Genomic DNA, 13,372 nt, shown 5'->3' on the forward strand with positions numbered 1-13,372 from the left:
ATCTCAAGCATCAAACCTAAAAAATCTTCACGTCGTTGTTTCATGGAGGTTTATAGAATAACAGAGCATAGGGATCAGAACCCAGGTTAGTAATAAAACAAAATGAAATCCATAAAGTCCTTCATATTCTTCAGCATTTTTGCCTCTATCCAGAACAGAATTACATGAAAATTTATGTTCAGTAAAATTGCAACTCAGAAGTAGTTCTGGGGTAACATTACTTTGTATTCATTGGGCTGAAAGCCTTTTTTAAAGGGGATGATCAAGGGTGCAAAAATGGAACCAGTATTTACTGTGAAGACAAGTTATACATTTATTTACAAGACACATTTCTCTTTAAACTTCACCAATAAAGCAACAATTTAAAAATTCACGAGTCAAATTAAAATGGTGCAAAGACTAAGCCCTTACAACATTGGTGGAAGAAAAAATAAAAAAAAGTGTCAGAAAAATAATGTGACAAACTGTAATTTATACTAACAGATGTTTAGGATGCTTTGATACTTCACCTTGTTGACCCCATCAGCCATCGCCTGTAATGTCAGCTCTCTGGGTCCATCCACCGTCTTGCCATCATCAGTTGGGCCCCAGCTAGCACTGTAAATATCAATTGTCTGAGGCATGTGGCTGATGGATGATGCTTCAATGATATCCGTCATGAAGGGCTGGTCCAGCATCCTGATACCTGGAAGAGCAACAACTCTGGTTTCCATCTGATAATCAGTTTTCTATTGCAGATATTTTCAATAAAATAGGGATGTGTCTCTTTTCTTCTCACGTGATTCAATACTCATCTCGACTCATGCTCCACGAATGAGTACAAAAATAATTCAACTAACTTTGTGGTGATACGATATAACTAAATTGATTTTTCGATACGTATCTGTATCCTATGCATCCGAACATGAATAGAAGATTTATCGTTAAATATCTAATACATTTTTATATTACCAGAAGTATTACATAGGAAGTATCAATTAAAATCTCAGATTTATAAGTTAAATATTCCTTTCTTAAAAAAAGCACAAAATAAACAGAATATCTAATTGTTTGGATTTAAACTGTTTTCTTTGAGCACTAAAATGTCTTCCTCTGCTGTATGTAAATACTTCAACAGCACAGCATATTTTATCTAGAAGCATGTGTGTTTAATGTATGAAGCATTCAGTGCCTCTCTTAGTGAATCACTCTAATCTTGTCCCTCTTAGCTTTCACACCATTGTCAGGGATGTTATTTAACTTTAATGTCTTGTCATCATTGTTGTGTGTGTCTAAAATGCCAGCTCAACATGACACACACACCTGCCACCTTGGAGTTGTAAGCAACTCCCACACCGCAGATGTTGTTGTTGGCTGCTGCAGAAACCTCCCCAGCACACCGAGTGCCGTGACTGATGACAAAAAAAACAAAAACAAATACAGCATGATTTGACAGAATTTGCATGAAATTAAATTAACTTCCAAAAAACAAGACTGGATTTTGATTCATCATACTTTAAAACCATAAGGCTATCAACAAAACTAGTCAGTTTTTAATTAAAAAGGAACGTTCAGGGTTTGATCTGACAAATATTGTTCTCAAAAAGCAATACTTTTACTGAAGAAACCTATGGTTATATTTGGGCAAATCTAGTTTTATTTGGTCACTGTGTAATGTGTCTATGTCCCTATCCCCTCTTCCCCACGGGGACATTGTGGAGTCCATCCCTCTTTCCCAGAATGCTTTGCTGCAGACTGGCAGCTATTTATAACAACCGGCTGATTAGCCAGCGCGAATTGCCCAACAGTCAGCAACTGCTGCCATATCAAAGCTCCTCAATCGTACATGCAGGCAGATACACAACCATGTCTGTGCACATGAAGGGAGGTGAGCTGCACAAGGAGCAGATGTGTCTTCCTCCTTTTGTTTTTTTGTTTTTATGGAGCCAGTAGCTCACAGAGGGATTGGGAGATGATAGATAAGGTTTTATCCCCCGGAAGGTCACTGCTATGTAACCCTTTTGCTCAACAGCAGACTAGACTTGTGATGGTCCTCTTTGATAACTTATATCCACCGCATAAGGTGATTAAAACATTGCCGTTGTTTTTTTTTCCCGATTGTCTTGTACTGGACTACTGCTCTGTTTATACTCCACTATTGTGTCTTAATGGAACTATGTTGGGAGAAAATCAATGCAGAAGAGCCACCAGTCTTCAGGGAGAGCACACATAAAAAATAAAAATGCTCAGTGTGCATTTAAACAAGGGTTTGTCTGGGCTTGCATTACCTATTGAACCAGTCATCCGTGTAACGTGGAAATGGAAATGGGTCATTGCTGCTGAAGTCATAGCTGGCATCGGCATTCTGAAAGGACCAAATGGATGCATTTAAAAAAAAAATGTCAATACTGAGGTAAAGAAGACACAAGGAACAGTACAGAAAACATTTAACGGTTTCTGGCTTCTGGGGAGATAGAGTGAATTACAGCTTTCTCTGGGACAAAGAAGTAGAATCACAGGTCCATGACAGACTGATGCAGCAAAAGTTCAAAGCAAGTTCACAGTCAGAATCACAGATTCTCCAAACATGCATGTTTTTAGACTGGAAAAACGAGAACATCCACACAAAAAATAATCAGTTGGTTTTCAAATCAGCACACAATGTTTTTTTTTTTCTTACTGTATATTTTCATAATAAAAGTCAATTAAAGCAACTTCAAATTTATAAATATACAAAACATAGTTTTCCAAGTTCTTTCATAGCAATTTTCTTCTTTTTCGGATGTTTGTGGCTTTTTCAGGCGATGTTTTGACTTGTTAGCATACATTTATAGTGAAACATCAATTTGTAGAATTATTTTGAAATGTGAAACCATCATTTCTTTTTAAATTGCATTTCTGTGTTGCAGTATTTTTTTCCCTGATTTGATCTTTTTTTATCACATTATTTTCTTCATTTATATTTTGTTATGGTTTTTCTCAAATTGCTGTCATTTGAATTTTGTATCATTATTGCCTGGAAATGTGTTGACACAGCAGGAATGAAAAAAATTATCGAAAAGAAAATAAATGCAAGAGAAATCCAGGTTGTTGGGCTCTACTAGGATTTCTCCTGCTGTTTCTGCACTCTGTTCTATGAAGCTTCTACAAGTAAAGCAAAGCCATGTTCATCAGATGTAGACGACATCAGATCTGAGTTAGACTGCTTTCGTGTTGCTGCCCGACTTATCTGAAGGCTGGCATTTTGAGATGATGACTCAGTCGGCAGCAAAATGCAAAGGCAAACAAAAACATCTTCTTGACCCAATAAAGAAACAATGTAATTATTGCAACCTGGAGCATGTAACGGGAGAGTAAAAATGCTTTTGGCGACAGGGGCTACAAAACTAAATAATGGGCAAACACCAATTTGTGTACGTTTAATTGATATTTTCCTGTTTCATTTTTCTGCATTTGGTTTATTTTTCTAGATCAGACTGCAGGCTAACACACCACTTAGATGTAAAAGTGAAAATAAAAAGAAATTGCTTCATTTTTCAAATTACATCAGATAAAAATATTTATTATGTGTATAGTATGGGCATGGATCCCTTCCCAAAAGGCCTTTTTTCGATCAGTCAGTCTGTGGTCTGCCTTGGTTGTTTTTTTTATTCTCTGTTTAGGAAGAAGAAGAAAAAAACTGGGAACAATTGGTTAACCTCTGCCACCTTACCTTTTCCCAGCATCCCTAAGATACACTCTGCCTTAAAGGAAATTGCACTGGTGATTCAAACTGAACAGTGGATAGTCAAATACACAGTACATCAAAACATTTCACTGACTTTATAAGCCCCACTCAACCATGTTGGCACTTTTGACCAGACGAAATGAAGCTGAAAGCTCATGTAAAGATTATCAAGGGCCAAGATGCTATTAGAAGTTAGAGGGTTAGGTTTTCTCAACACATAATGCTTTAGGGGTGAACAACAGGTTTAACCCATTTCATATCTCATTTGATACAGGCATTTCTGTGACCCCCCCCCCAATGTCATTACTCAAACTTTCCTTAAAAACCCATTGTGTATGTAACTTGGTCCATGTTTTCTGCCCTGTGGAGACAGAAAAAGGTTTTTCCTGATCATTTCAATATGGCTGCCTCCATGAAATCTCAAACGCTCTCAAACGTTTTGCTAATTTTAATACTTCATGGTGAGGAAAACTTTTTTTGTTTTTGAATGACTAACTGCTGTATCAAAAAATGTTAAAAGAAATGAATAATGATTAATGAATAATCTTTCAATATAACAAGACAAAACATGTGTGACATCACCCATAGAAAATGCCTTTCTTCCAGTTCTAACCAAATGTATTCAATTCAGTCGCCATTTTACCACGATATGTCTTTCACCATGTTGGAAGCACATATTCTCAATTCAATCTAATTATATTTTTCAGTTAACCAACATTTCTATGGCAACCACTCTTCAGTCAGGAGTGAGCGCATAAGAAGGCCACACCCCTACCACTTAAAGTGGGCTCTGGAGCAAACATATCATGAAAAAAAGATTAGAATTTGCAAGAACATATTAATAAAAGGTAGTTGAGCAAGAATGGTTATTCTGATGAACATGATGACTGAACAATAGCTGTTTATTTATCAATAAAAGTCTATAGGATTTCAGTTCTTATTTTACTGTCAGTTATACAGTGTTAAAAATGTGTGTAACAAATTTGAGTAGATGAAAGGGGGCTTTTGTCCTAAACACTCATATCAACATTTTTGCGTCTTAAATCAATGTCTTGTTTGACGTCTTGTTGTGATCAAAAATGTACAAAATCACCCACCGTCATAACTGATATGATGTATATCTTTTAAAAAGAAAAGAAAATTGCATATTTTTTGTGGATTTCTCCAAAGGGTTTAGAAACATCAAAATGAAAAAAAAATAGAATTTTTTCATAGGTTTTGTGAGATTTACAGGGCTAAAATGACTGGCCTGAAGTGGGTTATTAATAAAAAGGGTATGTGAGTAAATATTAAAACTTCTTTTATGTTTCATTAATGCCATTAATGGGTTATCTTTCAAGAAATGTCTTTTTTTATCTATACCACAGTAACAGTCAACACTATAGAAAAATCAAATGAAAGATTTCTAATTTAACTGGAAACATGGATGTGGAACAAAACACAAATAATATTGGTGGTTAAAGAGTAAATGTTCAGTTTTGTGATGTAAAAAAGGGGAGCATTAATGAAAAAAGTCCCCTCCAGCTCTCCACAGTGCTAATGTGCATCTTGCTTTTACTTTTTTGTTGTTAAGATTACACCAAAAAGTACTTAGCATAAACGTGATTCACAAATCCACTAATTAGTCCTCTGTAACCCAAAAATTACCCCTAAAAAAGGCAGGAAAAAACAGCATTCCTCAAAAATTGGTAATAAAAGATAAAAAAAGCAACCACAAACTTCTAAACAGATGCAAGCTTTGCACCAACAACAGCATCCTATCTGTGAAATGGAAATAAATGAGTGTATCCTTTATGTCATTTATGCATGACTAGTTCATGTTGTGTGTTTTACTTGTAAAATAATTGCTTTATTATCTTTTCAGAAATACTCAAATTTCAAAGCTTTTTTTGTCATTTCATCTGCCAGTTAATACTGGCAGATGATTTTTCCCAACAAAAAGGAAAACAGACGTGTTGTGTGTTTTATGACTTTATGACGCCAGTCTTCTTCTGATAGCAGGAGGCCTGAAAAACACAACAATAGCAGCAACACCCCATGATCACACTCACTAACACAGGCACACACTTAAGATCTATGCACAGCGTGATCCATCAGTCCAGTGGAGCATGCTCCTGCATCACTACAGCTGAGTCTATGTGTTATTTTTGGGCCACGGCTCATCCGTGTTCACATGGTGACACGCGCAAAGACAGGCGAATATGGTGGGACGCCACAGATAAAGAGACAGAAAAATCTAAACATCACAATCACTTTGCAAAGAAATACAAAAAAGATCAAAAAAGCAAAACAAAAAAAACACTGCACGGTGTAGAAGTGTAATGTAATCTTTTTAAAACCTTTCCATTTCTGTGTTTCTGTTTAACTCTCCCCTTGTTGTTTAGAATTGTATCAGTATTCAAGATAAAGCATCACATTATGCAGCTCTGACTCGCCTGGTGTTATCTTTGTAGCCAGTGGAACTGCTGCAAAGCTGTGTGCATTAACATTAAATAGCTTGACTGGCCGTCTGCCTGTCTGTCCTCCAGGGATACAAGGAGACTTGGCAGCCATGAAGGCAGTTCAGAGAGCACCTGTCACTGCCAATGAGAAGTCGCACGGTGGCCAGAGATCTACCACCTGAACCCCTGCTTCACTTATTAATAGTATTTCAGAAGGAATGAAGGGAATTAGCACAATCAATAACACTGTAGGACTTACGTAATTTGATGCCAAGTCTGGATGTAGATAGTCAATACCTGAAAGGGGAATCCAAAAATTAATCGTGATACAGTTCAGCTGCAGAGTAAATGCATAACAAATGTCAGTTTGCTGCTAAAGCGACAGCTGTCATTTCATCGTGTGATGTATTGTTATTACAGGCCAGCAGAAATCCTTCAGCGTTCATTTTTTATTAGCTACTTACAACTACAGCAAAATGCAGCTGCTCGTCTCTTAACTAGGAAGCCACAGCATCTCCCCTGTTTTAGCTTCACTACACTGGTTGCCTGTTCATTTTAAGATTCTTCTATTCTTTTTTACCTCTGACTTGCTGCAGGCTTATGTCCCCTCCTGTCCTGTTAGATCAGCTGATCAACTGCTCTACAAGTACTGAAAACAAAACCTAAACTGCTTTTGCTGCAGCAGCTCCAAAACTCTCAAAGCTCTCTCAAAAATCTCAATTCATGTTAGAGAGGCCACATCCCTGCATGTTTGTAAGTCCTCTCTTAAAGCCCACTTTTTCTAATTTGGTTTTTAATACACAGTGAGGAGGTTCTCTCTCTTTTCTTTTATCCCGCCACATTTCAATTTATTCTCTTTTATGTAATTTAACAATGTACTTTATAAGCATTTTCTGGTTCAGTTTTAATCTATTTTCATCTGATTGTTTACATATTTTATTTTCTGTCATTGCACAGCACTTCGGGTCTGAATGGGCAATTTAAGTGCCTTATAAATAAAGCTTATCTTTTTTTTGTGCCGGTGCAAAGGGAACATGAGCACTAATCTACCAGAACAGAAGGTCACATTTTTGTTAAAGAAACAAAAACAGAATTGCATCTTGCTATTGAATTAATATCTTTTTAAACAAGAAGAGCACTCCTACCAATGCAAAACAATTATTTGAAGGACTGCAGGAACCTATACTTTACTAAAATCAGTTCACTTGTAGCCTCTTCTAAGAACGGGCATTGTAGGAATAAACCCAAAGCCAGAAATAAGAAACAAGCTTGACTGTAGTACATATTGTTCATATTGATATTTTTATATCATACTTTGTTAGATTTGTTTTTTTGCACTGTGTTTGTGACTGCTTCAATTTCATTGTCCAAGTGGACAGTGACAATACAGGCGTATCTTATCTCATCTTATAATACTAATAAAAAAACATGAACACATTGTTAATTTATGGAAATGTAAACTGAATAAAAGAAACTCATGGAGTCAACAAACGTCCCTTCCTTCCCTTCATCATGTAAAACCATGGGGAGGATGTTCTTTTTCCATCTGCCAACATGTTTTTTCTATTATCATCATCTATTGTCATCCAACTTTGCTTAAGTGACCATATTTTCCGCACTATAAGGCGCACTTAAAGACCTTCAAGACCTGGTTACAGACAAGATGGCGCCCAAACACATTTGTCCTTAAAAGCCTTAATATGTTTTCAAGAAATGCCAGTGAGGACAGGAGAGGGACGTAAGCCTGCAGCAGGTCAGAAGTAAAAAAGAATAAAATAATCTTAAAATGAACAGGCAACCAGTGTAGCGAAGCTAAAACAGGGGAGATGTTGTCGCCTCCTAGTTAAGAGACATGCAGCTGCATTTTGCTCTCTCTATAGGCTATAGATCAATTCTGGTTGTGCTTACTGGCAGTGAAGCGATTTTGAGAGGTACACAGGGCTCTGTCACAGTTTTTGGTTGGATGTTGTGAACATTCGAACACGGCTAACATGTAGCAGTGTCGGACTGTGTTTTTTTTACATGTTACTAACATGGTTGGGAGTTAGAGTAGTCACAGTAGCGTTAGTTTTGGCTGTATCAATTTGTTCTTTTTACAGGTTCAAACAAGGTTGGGTGTCATTGTAAATGCACCGAAGCAGCTCATTTGTAGCGGCGTTGGACTGTGTTTTAATTATGAGTTACTAACAGGGATGGGAGTTAACGCAGTCACAGTAACATTTGTTTTAGCTGTATCAATCTATTTGTTTGTTTGCGTGTTGCAAACAAAGCTGGGTGTTGTTACAGGTATTGTGAATACTCTAACATGGCTGTTAGATGTGTAAATAAGTTCTAGAGTCTAGACTCACTGTGAATGCAGTTAATGAAGTCTGAATGACTTCTCTCTGACTCTTCTGTCTCCATTAATGCCCCTTTTAGTTCAGTGCAACCTTTTTATGATATACGTTTGAAAATAGACCACTCATTGGCCGTAGGCCTTTGAATCTGGTGTGCCCTAGTACGGAAAATAGGGTAATAAAATTCCAAACAACAATATCTAAATGTGACAATACTCATCATACTATGAATCTTTTAATGCATCCTTTAATGACTTTTATTTGACTTATTACAATATTGCTTATCGCATCAATATTTGGCCTCCTGGGAAGGAGCAAACATCTAAACCATGAAGTATATTTTTCTTTTCAAAGTTAAGCAAAAAAAAAAGAAAAAGAAATAAAAGGCTTGGTGGAATGTCTGCACATTTTTAAAACAATTTAACATGTCAGTTGGTTTATGCATCCAAAAAGCATGTGATTACTTGCTTTGTTACTTAAAGTAATTTAAAAGGTGAACAGTTTGCACAAGTGTTTAAGCTCTTCAGGGCAGTTAAAGTAACAACTAATCTCCACTCACCATCATCCATGATTGCAATAGTAACTCCCTTGCCTGTGTAACCAAGCTGCCAAGCTTCAGCCACATTAAGATCCAGCCCAGGGGTCCCATCGGCCTGGCCGGTGTTTATCTAATCACAGAGACAATATGGAGAAAACTCATGACTCATGGCACCCAGGTGAGACCTATTAGGATCTTAGTCAATCTGAAGAAAATGTCCATGTGTGGGAGGGGGAAGCTATGCATAAGGCTGTCTGATATGGAAGGATAAAGGTTATGTGAAATGAAAGAAAATGTCACTAAAATATTCAGTTGACGCCTAAAATGAATTCAGATAAGCTTCCTAAAAGGCCACCTTCCAATTTAAGGTAAACAAGACAGGGGATACTTGGAAAGCAAAGATGCGATGTCTAGGAATCGGCCAGGCTTGTTTAAGAATGAAAAACAAGGTTTATTCTGAAAGTAATGTGGAAAAGAGCCTGACTTCTGTGCAATCAAGCAGGAAGAATGTGGGTTGGTGCAAAAGGTCATGCAGCTTGCAGACAGCTTGCTCACTGATTACCCACCAGATACCACTGCTTGGTGAATAGAGGGTCACTCATGTTGACTTCTATGTCATTAATATTTCGGTAGCCTCGCTTCTGACGACGGAAACCTTCTTGTTCGATGACATTCTTTACCTGGGTAGAGGAAGCAGACAGGTTGACGTCAGTTCAAAGAGAACATATTGTAGATCCAAGAAATACTTTGATTTAATTTCAGAAATGCTGCAAAAATTTCATAAAGACAAAATGCTAGCGCATTTATGGATAAAACAAAGCAGGATTAGCTGTTGGTTAGTTGAGATGTATGGCTGTTTGCACAAAATTCATAATAAAAAGATCTTTATTTTATTTAAAGACCCACTCTGATGAAATTCGTGTTTTTGACATGTTCTCGTAGCATTTTAAAGATAATTAAACTTAAAATTGCATTTATGAGTGATTCTTTATTTGAATTATTGTGAATCATGAGCAGATGCAAAAATGTTGTTTGAAAAAGCTTGTAGGCGTGACGTAGAAGCTACTACGGCAAGTCGCAAGCTCCATTCTGGTACATCCACCAGTAGAAGACTAGATCCGAGTACGTCTTTGTTTTCCTTGATAGCTCCAATATTGCTCGCCATTTTTGTTGCATCGATAATGATAGGTTGAGGGTATTGGGAGCTTTAAGCTAGCGGGAGAGAGTGTAAACAGATGGATCTCAGGAAGTATGGCTGGACCTAGTCCCCGCCAACAGTCCCGCACACCAAGCGAATTAAGAATAAACTCCTGCCACTCTACAGAAACGTCTTAAAAACCTTCTTAAAAACAACACTGATTTTTTGATTTTGCCTAAAAACGACATAATCATGATCAAAAGACCACTAGGAAAGCTTTTACAATAGATGAAAAGATGAATGGAGTGGATCTTTAAAGGAACCATCTTTTTTCCTCTAGGAGTGATCAAAGCTGCAATTTCTTTTAAACTAGCCAGCCACAAAAGCCACAGCTTTGTTTTCCACTTCCTTAAAAGCCCTCAGCATTTTTAATTCATAAACCGTTTCCCTGACTCATTAGGGGAGAAAAAACATAAAACAGGTAAATGAACAGCTGTGCTTTGCACTCATTGAATTATGCCACAATAACAATGCAGCCTTCTGAAAAAGAGGGAATAAATTATGTCAGTTGATATGTTTTATACAATTTAGGATATTATTACAAAGAGCTAGAAACATTAAAAACTTTTTTTTTTTTTCATGGCAGAGGAAATAATAAGAGTAACATAAAGTAGCTGGCCAATTCAGCTACTCTGGCGTCAGATTCTATCCAATTTCCAATGTGGCTTTTTTGTATTATATAAAACAAACGCCTTTGCATAGTTTTGAAAATATGAAGAGGTTAAGAGTGGGAAAGGAAAAAAGAAGTCACTTAATCCATTACACTGTAATGGGCTTTCAATTCTTTTCAGTTTTCAGAGTGTGAGGAGAATTGCAAGCCCAAGGTGAACTTGCAGATTAAAATGTATTAACCTTTTTCTTGATGTCAAGGTTTTACAATTTATGTAAAGGTCTTTTTCACGCTTCCTGCAGGTTGACCTGTTCATTTTACAGGTAAATGTACTGTAAAAAAGGAATCACTGACACAACTAACAAGTCATAAAGGGAAACTCTGATAAAGCCATTGTCTTTTAAAAGCAGACACTATCAATGAGACAAAACGTCTTTTCACAGTTCAAAGCCATACACTGAAAAAACGTATCTAAGTGCTCCTTTTACATTTACCTCCCCCAAACTGACTGTAATGTGTCTCAGAGAGCAGGCTTTGCTTGGTGTGTTTACCTCTTCCAATACAAGCAGAGCAGCACTTAAGGTGTCCTTCAAATATAGCCGAAGCCTATTCGTTTAGATTTCACTTTTACGGTACTTTAAGCAATCAAAAGCAGCTCACAGTGAGACTATAAATCAGTATGCCAGTGTTGATGTCACAGCACTGCTGTGCTGAGGGAAACCTGCCAGAAAATACTGTAAATTACACTGTTGCTCATTTATAAGGAGTAGATAAAAAAAAAAACAATATTTCATTAAATTTGAATTGATTTTTTCAGTATCATTAATCAAATCTTTGAATTAGCTTCTAAGTTATTAATACAATAATTCCTAATTTTACAAAATAAATCTCTTGTTCAATTCTGATTACTGATTACTATTATTGAAAAATATATGTAACTGAATCAATTGAATATTCAGATGAATAAAATCGTGAACTTGTGAGTTGAAATTAAGTAAATATAGTATTTTGACAGTGTTTTCCAGCACCATAAAAATATGATTGCATTTAGAATATTTTGTATCACTTCTGATTTTTTTCCCTTCTCCTCATCTTTCAATTTGTTCTATCAGTTGGTAAAAGAGCATTTATTTCCCTTGAGATGATGTGTCACACTGCCCACTCACTAAATCTTACAATGCCCATAGACCACTGTCACTGTTTAGCCTCACAGAACGCCTGCTCACAATGCCTCATTTCATCTTAAATCAAAGCCCTGCACTGCCTCTCCCCTCTTTTAGCCTTCATTTTCCTCCTGCCTCTTACATGCTTGTCTTTCGGGGTCACATGAAAACCGCTTGTTCACAGCCAACTATTGAATTTTCCACTTTCCTCCTTTTTTTTTCCACTCCCATTTATGCTGCAAGTAGCTTTCAAATTGTATTTGTCTGGTAAAAAATGAAGAGTAGGAATGGATGGATGGTTAGATGGATGATTGGATAAAGGCACAGATGTGTGATTGGTCAGACATCTTGGCTGCACAGTAGGAGAAGAGGGCCAGACTGGTTCAAGATAGCGTAAAGAAGGACACGAAGAAGCAATGATGAAAGAAGGTGTACTTTCAAAAGTCATTTTAGAAATATTAATTTATCTAGTACAATACAATTGCTGCAAAATGTTTATAACATGTTTATCATAAATTTTTAAATTTGTCTCATTTAATTGTTATACTGTTTTTCCCTCCAAAATAAAGGTCTTGGATTAATTCTTATATTGATGAAATGTATCTGGATGGTTCTCCTACATGAAACATTACACTAACTGAAATCTTTATGGTTTTAGCACAGCACTAACAAATATCAGCACTTTAGTTTTGAGTTGTCAAACTAATACTTCCAATATCCAAGAGATCATTATGATTTATCTAAAATGTTGTGTAGAACATCGCTTATCTAAAGTTTATTTTTGGACAGAAAAATCAAAGTGTTGATCAACTTGCAGATGAGCTGTTTGAGTTCTAAGAAGTCAGGAAATATTAGTAACTTTTCAGATTAAAATGTGGTTGTTCAAAGGTTATTGTGACTTCGCCATTCAACTCACCAAAACATAAGTTCCTATAATGTTATTTTTTGGCATTATTTATAAAAAAAATCTATTCATTATTATGGCTTCACTCTATTTACCTAATATTGTATTTTGTTACATTTTGTTCAGGTTGTTATAATTAAGTTGCTTAACTTCACTTTTCTTTGATGGCTCAGACTTGGTTGGTAATTGTCACAGCTGTTTTTGATTTATTCATTTTCGCTGATCCACTGTTCTACAACTGAGACATAAAATGTGCTTTTCTTTTTAAATTAGAGGCTCCTTTATTGGCCAATTTATCCTGTACCTTTGGGGTAAACTTTCTCAGAAAGACTGAGTTGTCCCGCTGTAGTTGAAGCACACTCTCTGGTTTCCCTTTTTTAATGAGGCACCAGACCCAGTTTGCTAGAGGCACTTTACTTGTCTATCATACAATGTTAGCAGAGACAAGTTACCCAAGACAGCCCTATTGTTCACCT

At 36.4% G+C, this 13,372-nt stretch overlaps 1 protein-coding gene across 2 annotated transcripts in view; it reads right to left on the minus strand.

Annotated features, from left to right (window-relative positions):
* The window catches only part of pcsk2 (proprotein convertase subtilisin/kexin type 2), a 31,774-nt gene that overhangs the window by 12,984 nt on the left and 5,418 nt on the right, over positions 1 to 13,372 (minus strand). For both annotated transcript variants that reach the window (XM_011484412.3, XM_011484413.4), the window contains exons 4-9: positions 9,588 to 9,701; positions 9,043 to 9,151; positions 6,407 to 6,444; positions 2,268 to 2,344; positions 1,303 to 1,391; positions 510 to 685 (exon numbers count right to left, since the gene is read on the minus strand). In XM_011484412.3, the coding sequence (XP_011482714.3) occupies positions 510 to 685; positions 1,303 to 1,391; positions 2,268 to 2,344; positions 6,407 to 6,444; positions 9,043 to 9,151; positions 9,588 to 9,701 (603 nt within the window). The remainder of the gene's footprint in view (positions 1 to 509; positions 686 to 1,302; positions 1,392 to 2,267; positions 2,345 to 6,406; positions 6,445 to 9,042; positions 9,152 to 9,587; positions 9,702 to 13,372) is intronic.

Source organism: Oryzias latipes, chromosome 15 (assembly GCF_053564925.1).
Source record: "Oryzias latipes strain Hd-rR chromosome 15, Olatipes_Hd-rR_3.1".
NCBI lineage: Eukaryota > Metazoa > Chordata > Actinopteri > Beloniformes > Adrianichthyidae > Oryzias > Oryzias latipes.